The sequence below is a fragment of the Ochotona princeps genome, chromosome 33, assembly GCF_030435755.1.
Source record: "Ochotona princeps isolate mOchPri1 chromosome 33, mOchPri1.hap1, whole genome shotgun sequence".
Lineage (NCBI taxonomy): Eukaryota > Metazoa > Chordata > Mammalia > Lagomorpha > Ochotonidae > Ochotona > Ochotona princeps.
The window spans coordinates 5,116,122-5,129,589 of NC_080864.1; the positions used below are offsets into that span (position 1 = coordinate 5,116,122).

At 45.4% G+C, this 13,468-nt stretch overlaps 1 protein-coding gene across 1 annotated transcript; it reads left to right on the forward strand.

Moving 5' to 3' along the window:
- The first annotated feature begins 1,648 nt into the window (after positions 1-1,648).
- On the forward strand, positions 1,649-10,987 carry LOC101530405 (zinc finger protein 883-like). The gene is made up of 5 exons (XM_058657648.1): positions 1,649-1,769; positions 2,999-3,091; positions 7,790-7,850; positions 8,007-9,682; positions 10,968-10,987. Exons 1-5 carry the CDS (start codon positions 1,736-1,738, stop codon positions 10,985-10,987), a joined length of 1,884 nt encoding a protein of 627 aa, XP_058513631.1. The 5' UTR covers positions 1,649-1,735.
- The last annotated feature ends 2,481 nt before the right edge of the window (positions 10,988-13,468 follow it).

Genomic DNA, 13,468 nt, shown 5'->3' on the forward strand with positions numbered 1-13,468 from the left:
TAGTCCATACGTACAATGTCAGGATACACTTAAATAGCAGAATGATGGGCTTAGAGCTGTTTATGAAGGACTATACTATTCTAATAATACAGAAGAAATACAGTGAATGGATTTAGGGAGGAAAGAGGAGAAATCCGAGCGCCTATGGAACCTTATCATAAAATAAAATAATTACTTAATTAATCCTGAATAATAGCCCATAAATAAAGTGCTTGTACAATAGGAAGATTGAGAAGTCAAAGAAATAAAATTTTATTAACCGCAAATAAAAAGTGACTTTGAAAGTATTTTCAATATGCTTATGATCCCAGCGAGGCAGCAATTCAAGATTTAGTTAACTATTTTTGCTCCCTGAACTGGCTTTTGTTTACAGTTGTGTATATAACAATCAGAAATAGATATTACAGAGTACCATGCGAAGTGTGTACATTTATAAATAGCATCTATTGCCTCATGCTGTACGATAAACAAGTTATTAACAGGCTTCCCCCTCTCAGGTTAAGGCCAACATTTGTTTGGAAAACACTCGTTATTTTCTACATAGCTTATACAACAAGTGGCTCATGTATTTGTAGCTCTTCAGTTACTAAGCTTGTCTTTCCATCTCTGCGTCACCTTGGAAAGCCCTACTGGATTTCTGTCTTCAGGGTATCTCCACAGGGAAGTTTGAGAGCATGGATTTCATTCAAAAAAACTTTCGCAGTCCTAGAGGTCTCTGTTTACGGTGGTTTATAAAAGAATTATGACTATAATTCTAGTAGGTCCTGGAGCCGTATACTCTTTGCTCAAAGAATAGAGCCAGTAGGATGACCCTGTAATGATCCTTTGGTTTCCTCAAATATATGAAGCAGTGTGACGCAGTGAAAATTTTAATTTGTGATTCTTCATTTTTATTAGGATTCATCCATCCTTTCAAACATTTTACGACTGGATCCTTAGAGAAGCTGTAGTACGCTACAACCTTCTGCCTACTTTTCTCATTTGCATATTCATTACTCTCTTTTTTTCAAATGAGAGTGTTTCTCTGGGTCATACTTGTGCCAATGAATGCTGCACACCAGCCCAGGCTTCCCTCCAGCCCTGGCTCTCATGAGCACCAGGGGAAGCTGCAGCTTAGCAGAAGAATCCCTCTGAGGTGGCCCTCCCAGTCTTGCCCCCAGACCCGGCTCTCCTACTTGCCACTCATCTAGGAGTACTGAAAGTTGGCTTCTGTTACCAGGTCTACTTTGCTTGTAGAAACCGAGTGATCGAATCGTATTTAGGCGAACGATTCTTGCCTCAAAATCCAACCATACTTGGCACCTTAGTGAATTTTTCTATTTGATACTGAATATAGTGTCTTGAAGCCCATTTATGATGTTAACTCAGCGATGTGTTTATGTTTAGATCCACAGGCGTGAACGCCTTTCAGATTTGGAAGATGAGGGCAGACATAGGGAAAGCTGTTGTAGCACTTTTGGAATGTTCATCTAGGAGCAAGATGTTTTCATTGTTATGTTGTTTTCTGTTGCCTTTGTACGTTGCGAAGTTAGTTGCCTGTTACGGAAGACGCAAATCAAACGCTCACGGAACACGCTCCTAGTTTTGGTGGAGTGACTCCCTAGTTTTGATGGATACATTACGCAGAACTGTGCCGTTGCAGGTGTGGGTGTCATTTGAAGACGTGGCTGTCAACTTCAGTCCGGAGGAGTGGAAAGGCCTTGACCGTGCTCAGAGAGCTCTGTACAGGGAGGTCATGTTGGAGATCTACAACAGCCTCTTGTCTGTGGGTGAGTGGGGAAAAAAAAAGGTACCCTTTTATGCTATAGAAAATACTTTCTTCCAGTTGGATGGGTAAGTGGAACACAGGAGAATCTGGGAAGAATTCAAATTTGAACTTTTTAAAGATCTGTTTTTATTTGAAAGATAGCATCAGGTACACACACACACACACACACACACACACACAATCTCTCACTGGGCCATTCACTGGCCCAGTTCTCAAATGGCCTCAATGGCTGGAACTGAGCCAATCCCAAGCCAGTCTTCCATGTGGGTACAGGAGTCCAAGGACCTGACCCATCCTCATTGCTTTCTCAGGTGCTTTATTTATTTTTTAAAGATTTTTTTTTATTGCAAAGTCAGATATATAGAGAGAGGAGGAGAGACAGAGAGGAAGATCTTCCATGTAATGATTCACGCCTCAAGTGAGCGCAACAGCTGAAGCCAAGCCAATCAGAAGCCAGGAGCTTCTTCTGGGTCTCCCACATGGGTGCAGGGTCCAAGGCTTTGGGCCATCCTCAACTGCTTTCCCAGGCCACAAGCAGGGAGCTGGATGGGAAGTGGGGCTACCAGCCGGGATTAGAACTGGCGCCCATAAGGGATCCCGGAGCGCATTCAATCTGAGGACTTTAGCCTCTAGGCCACCGCACCAGGCCCTCCCAGGTGCTTTAGAAGGGTGCAGGATCAGAAGTGGAGCAACCAGGACATGAACCGGTACCCATGTGGGTCGCTGACAACATAGGTACAGGATTAGCCTGCTCTACCCTGGTCACAGTCCTGGAACTTTTTTGTAATTAGATTTTTTTTTTTAATTTACTTGAAGGGCAGAGTTGCAGAGAGGGGAGTAGAGTTACAAAGAGAAAGAAACAATCGCACATAGGTGTCATCCAACTGCTAGTTCACTCCCCAAATGGCCAGCATGGCCAGAGCTGGCCCAATTTAAAAAACTAGGAGCCTGGAGCTTTTTCTAAGTCACCCTTATTGGTATAGATGCACCAAGACTTCAGCTTTCCTAATCACATTAGCAGGAAGTCGGATTGCAGGTGGAACAGCCAGGACTCGAACCTCCAAGCGTTACCCGTACAGGATGCTGATGCCACAGACAGCAGCCATAGCTGTTACGCCACAAGACCAACCCTTCACATTGGCACTGTCATTGCACTCTTGGGACAAGTACGTCCTTCCAAATGTCTAAGTTAACGATTTGACAAAGCTCAGCGTTTTTCTCCCCTGACAGGATACTGCATTAGCAAACCCGAGGTGATCGTCAAGTTGGAGCAAGGAACAGAGCCATGGATGGTGGAGAAACCCCTAAGCCGGAGCTGGTCAGGTCAGTCTGCACACGTCCGTTGGACAGGAAGGCTTGGCTGCAAAGAGCTCAGCCAGGGTTGTCTATGGAGAGCTTTGCCCGTGATGTTTTGCAAGTGCCAGTCTTCAGACCCGTTCTTCAGACCCGGTGTGTAAAGGGGGAGGCTCTCGTGTTAATGTTCATCCGCTTGCCTGCTTTTCTGTACCTGATGAGTCAGTTTTTGAGATTGACCTAAGTGCAATCATTGGCCGGCTCTCATACGGGTATTTTCCGGGGTGATTATATTCTCTCAATTCTTTTACTTCTCTTTACTTTCATACCTTGTTTGGCATTAGGAACTTATTCCTGTAATCATCAGTTATTTGAGAAGGTTTTGATCATTATTTTTTTTTTTATTGGAAAGTAAGATTTACATAGAGGAGGAGAGACAGAAAGAAAGATCTTCCATCTGCTGATTCACTCCCCAAGTGGCCGCAATAGCCAGAGCTGAGCCGATCCGAAGCCAGGAGCCAGGAGCTTCTTCCAGGTCTCCCACGCGGGTGCAGGGTCCCAAGGCTTTGGGCCGTCCTCCACTGCTTTCTCAGGCTACATGCAGGGAGCTGGATGGGAAGTGGAGCTGCCAGGATTAGAACCGGCGCCCATATGGGATCCTGGCGCGGTCAAGGTGAGGACTTTGGCTGCTAGGCTCTCATGCTGGACCCAATTGGTTATTTTAGTGGCTGCTAGCTTGGTCCCTCCTAGGCACTTTGAGCACTAATTTCTTACTAGTTGCAGGTGTTGGGCTCCCACCCCTGGCTTTAGCCAGGCACAGACTTCACAGTTACAGAAATATGAGGCATAAAGCAAATTTGAGGAAGCTCACTGCTCATCTCTCTCACAAACAAACAGATAAATAAATAAGAAAACAGTCATTTCGCATGCATTTGGGAGTTAAGCCCATGGATTAGTTCTGGTTTTCGGCCTCACTCTGTTACTCTCAAATGAATCAATAGAAAATGATAAAAGGGGGGCCCGGCGGCGTGGCCTAGAGGCTAAAGTCCTCGCCTTGAATGCTCCGGGATGCCATATGGGCGCCGGTTCGAATCCTGGCAGCTCCACTTCCCATCCAGCTCCCTGCTTGTGGCCTGGGAAAGCAGTGGAGGACGGCCCAAAGCCTTGGGACCCTGCACCCGCGTGGGAGACCCGGAAGAGGTTCCTGGTTCCCGGCTTCTGATCAGCGCAGCACCGGCCGTGGTGGCTCTCTTGGGAGTGAAACATCGGATGGAAGATCTTTCTCTCTGTCTGTCCTCCTCTCTGTATATCTGACTTTGTAATAAAAATAAACAAATCTTAAAAAAAAAAAAGAAATGATAAAAGGGGCCCGGCGGCGTGGCCTAGCTGCTAAAGTCCTCACCTTGAACGTGCCAGGATCCCATATGAGCACCATAGAACCATATGGGCACCGGTTCTAATCCAGGCAGCTCCACTTCCTATCCAGTTCCCTGCTTGTGGCCTGGGAGAGCATTTGAGGATTGCCCAAAGCCTTGGGATCCTGCACCTACTTGGGAGACCTGGAGGAGGTTCCAGGCTCCTGGCTTCGGATTGGTGCAGCACCGGCCCGTTGCGGCCACTTGGGGAGTGAATCATTGGATGGAAGATCTTCCTTTCTGTCTCTCCTCCTCTCTGTATATCTGACTTTGCAATAAAATTAATAAATCTTTAAAAAAAGAGAGAGACAGGATTATAGAGATAGAGAAAACCCAAGGGAAAGGCTATCTATTAGTTCACGCTTCACCAGGTCTCTGTGGCCAGGGCTGTGCCAAGGGTGCCAGCTTGAACCAGCACCCTTGAACTTGAATCCTGTACATGCATGCCAGGGAACTCAAACTAGCACTCCAGTATGGGATATTAGTTTTACAGGAAGCAGCTTAACCTGGTGGCCCACAATATAGTCCCTTTTATTTTATAGCATAATTGTAAAAAAGAAAAAAAAAAGGAGATATCAAACACTCCAGTATCAGTGGCAACAGCAGAAAACTGTCCAACATGGAAATCGAGAATTCAGAATTTTAAATGATCAAGTAGTCGTGTGCCAACCAGGAATTGAGATAATATCAAGTATGTTGATTTTAAGTGGAGGTTGAAAAAAATATTTTTTTTGATGATGTTGACATAGTTGAGAAGGATCATGTCTGTGTAGAACACCTATTAGGGTAGGAAGGGCCTAGAAATAAGAGAAAGTGGATGAAACAATTTGTTTCCAATTTTCTTTTTTCTTCTTGTATTTGGGGGAAGCAGGCAGAGAAGGGAAGAAGCCACATCCAGCATCGTAATTGCATCATTACCCAGGAATGGGGGACGTCCACCCAAAGTCATCCCAGGGTCCCCCGAGTGGAGCATGCTCCAAGGGTTTTGCTCAGATAGTTTCGATGGTTCTGAAATGATGTTGGTTTCGTTGCTCCAAGGATGAGGAAATCCTTCCAAGGCCCATTGGCAGACATAGTCCACTTTGGAGTCTCCATTTGCTCAGATCAACTTGCTGTCAATTCTTGGCTGGTAGACTTGTCCAATTTGTTCTGCCCTCCATCTGCTATAGTACTAGATGTCTTCTGCAGGCCCCGTGGACTGCCCGTGGACTGCCCGTGGACTGCCCATGGACTGCCTCTGCATTAGTCCATGCTGCCGTCCACTGTCTTACCAGGGAAGCCCAGCTCTGACACATGGCACAGTTAGATATCTGATCCTGCGATTCTCCCTGTGGTTGGAGTCCTGAATCCAGCGGTTCAGTTGAGAGAATCCCCAAAGAAGCCTCATCTGAGGTGACCCAAGACCTTACTCCTGTGTGTGCTAGCCAGGACAGGATCCAGCTCAATCCATCACCCACATCCGGCTGCACACACACTGGTGGTTGCAGTTGCTGGGTCGGTTCTGTCTCCAGCTTAGTATCTTACACAAACCAACGAATGCTGCAGTCCAGCCCAACCCTGCACTTCACACACTTTGCTGTCACACACACACACACACGTGGGACTGCAGTCCAGTCGGGGCAACCCCTACCAGGCCCACCCCCAGCCCTGGTTCCTGCACATGAGGGTACGTGTAGCAGCCTGGTCATGTCTGTTCTGCATCCGTTTTGCCTTTTGTATACACCAGTGGGTGCTGCCTCCTTGGCCAGCCCAACCAACCCCACTATCCAGCCCACACTTACGCTGCAGGTGCTACACCTGTCCTGCCAGAACCACCCCAATCCTAGTTCTGATGCTCACCAGTGATACCTGCAGCCCATCAAAGGGGTGCCTACAGTTTTCCTATTGGCCCACTCCCATTCCCGAATCTTGCACTCTCCAGTTGATTCTGCAGTCTATCTTGATAGGATTTGCCCTATCTGTAGCACTTGCCAGCTGATGTTGCAGCAAAAACCAACCAGCTTACTGTGGCTCATTAATGCAACAGTAGATACGGTCACTTAGTTCAGCCTGGCTCTCCCGTAAACCTGCTCGGATGCAGGCCAATGGGTGTTGTAGCCTACACAGCCTGATCTGCTCCCAGTCCCAATTTCTACACTCAGCAGTAGCAGAAGTGGCCCAGCAGGGGAGTCCTTGCTGCCCCCATACCAAGGTCACCACCTGCCCTGGGTCTCAGATGTGGTGGTGCTAGCTGTGACCCAAGCAGATATGGCCTGTCTCACCTTGGCAGTTGCCAACAGGTGCTGTCGCATGACCCAGCCTGGCTTGCCCACCGTAACAGCTCATGCAGCCTATCCTAGCCCAGCTAGCCCCTAGTCCTGGCCCTAATGTGAACTGCCTGGTGATGTGGCCATACCCAGTTCATCCTGCACCCCATCCTGGTTATTACGTCTGCCAGTGGGTGTTATGAACTGACCCAACCTGTCTTACCCTCAGACCTGACCCATGTGTATGCTAGCAGGCAGTGTAACCTGGCCTGGTCTGGGCTGCTCCCAGTTGATTCTTGTGCCCACCTGCAGGGACTGTATTCCTAACAGAGGATTTCCCCAAAGCTCCTCTATCTCATCACCTCCCACTGGCAGATCTTGCACACACTGTTGGGTGCTTGGCTAAACCTGATTTGGCCCGCCTCTTGTCCTGGCAGGAACAGCTGCTCTGCCCGACCAGCCCACACCCATTGGGTCTCTTACTGTTGGGTGCTACAGTCCAGCCATGCCTGGTCTCTTGCCCCTTTCTCCACCGATACAGATCTCACATGGTTCAGCAAGTGCCAAGACGTAGGTCAACCTGTCCTATACCCACCCTGGCTCCTGCGAGCACCAGCAGGTAACCCAGTCTTGCACACCCCAGACCCAGTCAACACCATCTAGGTCATTCATATGTGTGGTAGGGTCTCAATGCATTTGAATCATTGTCTTCTGCCTCTTAGGAAACATTAGCAGGAAACCGTTGAAAGAAATACATCTGGGATTCAAATTTGGACTCTTGTAGGATGCAGGCATCTCAGACAACAGTTGGATGGATTGCACCACATACCAGCCTCTGTTACAGCGTTTCTAGTAGTGAAATATATGGTTGACCATTGGGAAGCCTACTGCTTTATTTTATTCTATTAATGCAATAAGGAGAAAATCCATAGTGGTCTCTTGCTGATCTGTTCAAATGGTATTACTTTGGGTTTTGTACATTACAAAAAGCAAAGCAAAACAAAACAAAACAAAAAAAAAACCACTCAGATGTGATTCATGAAGATCATTCCTTTTTCTCATTTCAGTTGCTCACAGAAAAGATGATCTGTTTAAAACCAACCAGAAAAACCAAGAAATAAATTTAAGGTAAGTTATAATCACACATCGCATTGAAACTCACAGGAGAGTTGAATTAAAAAAAAAAATGAAGCTCGATCTATACTTAGAAACTGATAATACCAAAGAAATTGTTCAGCGAAGAAATGTGTCATGCGGTTCATTTCAGAATATGCTTTTCCCTAGGGTGCTAGATGAGATTCAAGCTGGGGAGAAATGTGGTGGCCATTCCGTACCTGGAAACTCGCTCCAGTGTCAGGAAGAGCGTGAGCAAGGGGAAGACTTTAGCGGCAAGACAACGTCCCTCGCCTGTGCAAGTGTTCAAATGGGAGACACCTGTAAGAAGTCAACTATCGTGGAAGGAAATGTACCTGAGACTGGACATGACGCTCCCCGTGCAAATTCCTACCTCAGTAAACCTCAGCAAAGGCGCACAGAACAACTCCATAAATCTTTTCAGAATGTGGAAACCCTCGTTTGTGATTCAGATCTTAAAAGAAACCAAAAAACACACGAAGGAAACAAGCCCAGTGCGTGTCTGCCCTGTGGGGAGTCTTCCAGCTCTAAATCCTTTCTTACTGCCCCTCACAACACGAACGCAGAGAAAAAAGCTGAAGAAAGCATTTGCCAGAAGTCAGACCTCACTAAAAATCAGAGAATTCGCTCAGGGGAGGCATCTTTTAAATGCAATACATGTGGGAAAGCCTTCTACCAGAAGTTGAAACTCATTGCACACCAGAATAGTCACAAAAAGGAGAAAACTTACGAGTGTAAGACATGTGGAAAAGGCTTTTGCTGGAAGTCAAATCTGATTACACACCAGAGGATTCACACAGGAGAGAGGCCTTATGGATGTAATACCTGCGGAAAAGCCTTCCGCCAGAAGTCGCAGCTCATTAAACATGAGAGGGTTCACACAGGAGAAAAACCTTACAGGTGCAATACATGCGGAAAAGCCTTTGGCCAGAAGTCCCAACTCATGAAACATCAACAAATTCACACGGGGGAGAAACTTTATAGGTGTAACACATGTGGAAAAACCTTTGGCCAGAAGTTGCAACTCAAGACACATCAAAGAATTCACACAGGGGAGAAAACCTACGAATGTAATGTATGTAGAAAGGGCTTTTGCCAGAAGTCAAATCTGATTAGACATCAGAGCATCCATACCAGGGTGAAACCTTATGAGTGTGATGAATGCGGAAAAGCTTTTTCCCGGGAGCCAGACCTTATTATACATCAGAGAATTCATGAAGGAAAGAAACTTTATGAATGTAATACGTGTGAAAAACCTTTCTCTCAGAAATCACAGCTCATTACCCATCAGAGGATCCACACTGGGGAGAAGCCCTATGAATGCAATACGTGTGGAAAAGCCTTTCGACAGAAATCGCAACTCATTACACATCAGAGGATCCACACTGGGGAGAAGCCTTATGAATGTGACACCTGTGGGAAAGCCTTTCCCTGGAAGTCACAATTCACTACACACCAGAGAATGCACCTACAGGAGAAATCTTACGCACATGATGAGATTAGGAAAGGCGTCCACCAAGAGCCAGACCTCACTACGTTTCAAAACGTTCACACCAGGGTGAAGCGTTACGAATGTAACACGTGTGGAAGAGCCTTTTGCTGGAAGTCCCAACTCATTAAACACCAGATCATTCACACAGGGAAGAAGCCATACGAGTGTGATACCTGCGGGAAAGCCTTCCTCCAGAAATCCCAATTCATCGCGCATCAGAGAATCCACACGGGGGAGAACACTTATGAGTGTGACACTTGTGGGAAAGCCTTTCCCTGGAAGTCCCAACTTGCTACCCATCAGAGGGTTCACATGGGGGAGAAGCCCTACGAATGTAAGGACTGTGGCAAAGCCTTCTGCTGGAAGTCGAATTTCATTAGGCATCAGAGCGTTCACACTAAAATGAAACCTCACGAATGCAAAACATGTGGCAAAGCTTTTTGCCAAAACTCTCAACTCCTTAAGCATCAGAAAATTCACCGTAAAGATTCCTATGAGTGCAGCGTATGTGGGAAAGCCTTTTATCTGTTGTCAGAATTTATTAGGCATCAGAGAAGTCATTTGAGGGAGAAAATGCATGAATGCGATGTGTGTGGAAAAGTCTTCTCCCAGAATTCAAAATTCATTTTGCATCAAAGAATTCACACTGGGGAGAAACCTCATGCGTGTAATACCTGCGGGAAAGCGTTTTGCCAAAAATCGCAGCTCACGAAACATCAGAGGGTTCACACGGGCGAGAAGCCGTACAAATGCAAGGAATGCGGAAAAACATTCTCTGAGAATTCAAATCTCAACAGGCATTATAAAACACACAGATTGGAATTTACCAAAAAGAGAAAACAGGGGCAAACAAAACTAATGAAGGAAGGATCGTGAAGAACGCTTTTGCCAGAAACTCTTCAGAACACACCAGTGAATTCACAGATAGGAAAACACGTGAATTTAGCAACTTTCATAAGCTAGCTCTCATTGTGTGTCAGAGAACTTAAACAGAAGAGAATCCCTGTGAAACACGAAGTAGAAAAAAAATGTAGTCTAAAAAAAAAAAACCCTTCAAGCATTAGCCAAATTATCATGACAAAATAGTATAAACGTGAAATGAATGTAGAAAAAAAAAACATTAACAGTCACACCCCTGCAACTTATGTCACATGAGAATAACTCTATGGAGCCCAATGTTGTGACCACAGGAGTGCCACCTGAATCATTTGCTGATTGTGATGTTGTACCAGAAGCTTTGGGTAAATGGCATTTGGGCTGGGTAGGGATTGAACTCTTGGGAACGCTGTAGTCCTGAGAATGCCAGAATCATATGTAGGTGTTCCTAACTTGCTGATGGTATCAGATGTTCCATCTTCCTGAGGTTGAATCTGTACTTCTGTTTATTGTTTATTTTTATAAGGATGTCCTTTCTTTGGAAGGTAAGGTGACAAGGAAGGACAGTGACATAGAGAAGATGGGAGGACAGGAGAGAAATGTTCCGTTCATTTCCTTCATGCCCCAAATGGATACCGCAGATAAGTCTAGGCTGAGCCAGAGTCCAGAGCCATGGATTCCATCTGGGTCTCTCACATGAGTGGTACTGGCTCAAACACATTGACACCCCCCCACCCCCAAAGGTGCCTTTGCACGGAGCTAACTCTGAAGCAGCATAGCTAGGGAGACCACCAACTGAATATGGAATGTTGACATTCACACAGCAGCTTAACCTGTTTTGCCACATCATGGACCATGCCATTAAATTTTCTTTTTTACTTTTTTCTTTATGGCTTTTACTTTTTGTTTCTAACTGCATCATGTCTAGACTAGACTCGTGTGGTTTTGACCTCTGTTTTATTTCACTACACTTTTTAGAGGTAAGACAGGCCACTAGAGCGCTAGAAATTAAAGATGGCAAAGTGCAATACTCGCATAGAAGCTTCTCGTAGCACAAACCCCAGCCCTTCCCTCTCTCTCTCTCTGTCTTTTGCTCTCTCAACTGTTTTTTTGTAACCCTATTTTCAATTTGCAGGCTTTTGTGTCTCTGAAAATGTCGCTTTTGTACTTGATTGCTTTTGTCTCCCAGCCTTCAAGATGTTGCTTAGAATTCTGTGTGTTTCAATGGCGCTTTGTTAAAGTATAATTGTGTAAGCAGAGTTTAAAAATATTTACCTGTTCCTACCTAATTCTCCAAAAATCAAAGACTATTGTAGGTTACTTCTATACTCTTGAATGTTTCTCTTCATGTTGTAGGGTTGCTTAGAAATGGAAATTAAAGAAACGAGTGGTAGCGGAGAGAGAAAATTAAATCAGGAGGTAAGGATGAACATATCTTGGTAGGTTAAAACCGTTAGAGCATACGAAATCTTGTTCATAAAAGGAAAATCGAATACGATTCCTCCTATATTGAGATGGCTCTTGATCTGCAACAAAAAGAACAGTGAAGCAGGAGTAACTGTAAGAATGTTGTCTTTGGATGGAAGGTGGATCTCATTTGGATGAAAGGTGGATCTTTGGTTAGCTTTGAAATTTTCCTGATGGATAGGGAAACACCTCAATGATGTATACAACTCTCAATTTGGGAGAGAATTTTGTTTGTGTTGCATTTTCAGGTGATTCGGGGGCCTGTCTCCCACCTATGCACCTTCATCAAAAATACCATTCTTGGAATTGAGTTTCAGGTCTGACCCTTTCTCATGGCTTTACTAGACATCATTAGAATATGGGGCAAATTGGAAGGTTTTGCCATCTAGGGAGCATCCCTTAGGAGACTTAGCTACACTTAAAACATGTTTTTCAGTAAGGACCACTTCGATCCGCAGCCATTATCATTTGGTTACATTAACCCAGGAGAAGTGCTGAGCCAATTTCTCCTCTTCTTGGGAGGAAATGAACAGAAATGCCTAACCTGCTGCCCCCATTTGTCCTCACGGCATTGCCTTGAGTTGAAATGGAAGGGAAGATGTCTCATTCCCCAATGTTCTCACTTTTAAGAATCGAAAACATCGGGGAACTCAGGAAGTTCCCCAAACTAGGTTGAGCATCAAACATCTGGAGCTGGGGCAGATGCAGTGTGGCAACAGGTTAATCTTCCACCTGTTGGCAGCAGCATCCCATATGGGCACCTATTCAAGTCCCAGCTGCTCTACTTCCAACCCAGTGCCCTGATCATGGACTTGGAAAGCAGCAGAGGATGGCATAAGTACTTAGACCCACATGTGAGTCCCAGAAGAAGCTCTTGGCTCTTGGCTTTGGGTCAGCTCACCTCTGGCTGTTGAGGCCATTTGAGGAGTGAACTGGTGGGTGGAAGAGATTACTCCATCTGTCCTCTCTGTAAATTTGCCTCTTGAATCAAATGTTTTTAACTAAATAAGTAAAATAAATTTTTAACCACCTGGAGTACCACATGATGCTGACTGTTTAAGAATCTAGCTTTTCTAATTTACAGATGTGTCAAAAAGTGTTATAATGCTAAACTCTTGAGCAATCTCTACAAGAGAGTGAGTTTTATTAAAAATGTAATGGGGCCCAGCATGGTGACCTAGTGGCTAAAGTCCTCGCCTTGAACGTGCCAGGATTTCATATGGGCACCGGTTCTAATCCCAGCAGCCCTGCTTCCCATCCAGTTCCCTGCTTGTGGCCTGGGAAAGCAGTTGAGGATGGCCCAAAGCCGTGGGACCCTGCACCTGCGTGGGAGAGCTGGAGGAAGTTCCTGGCTCCTGGCTTCGGATCAGCACAGCACCGGCTGTTGCAGTCACCTGGGGAGTGACTCATCGGATGGAAGATCTTCCTCTCTGTCCTCCTCTCTTTATATATCTGACTTTGCAATAAAAATAAATAAATCTTAAAAAAAAAACTTGGAGAAAATGCTACCCCTTTGAACAATGGAAAGGACCCTATTCAGTGTTACTAAGCAATTCTACTATAATTAAATCATAGGGAATTTTTAGTTTGGCACATCTGCCAAATATCAAAGCTCTCTACCCGGAGTCTTTAAAAGCACAACCAGGGGTTAATTATTCCTTACATTGTGAACCAGTTGAGAAACAGGTGTTTCTTTACAATGCTGGGACAGAGGAATTCCTGTTTTGCGGTACATGCCTGTCGGCTTTAGAGCAACGCACTGAGGCTCCTGTACTTC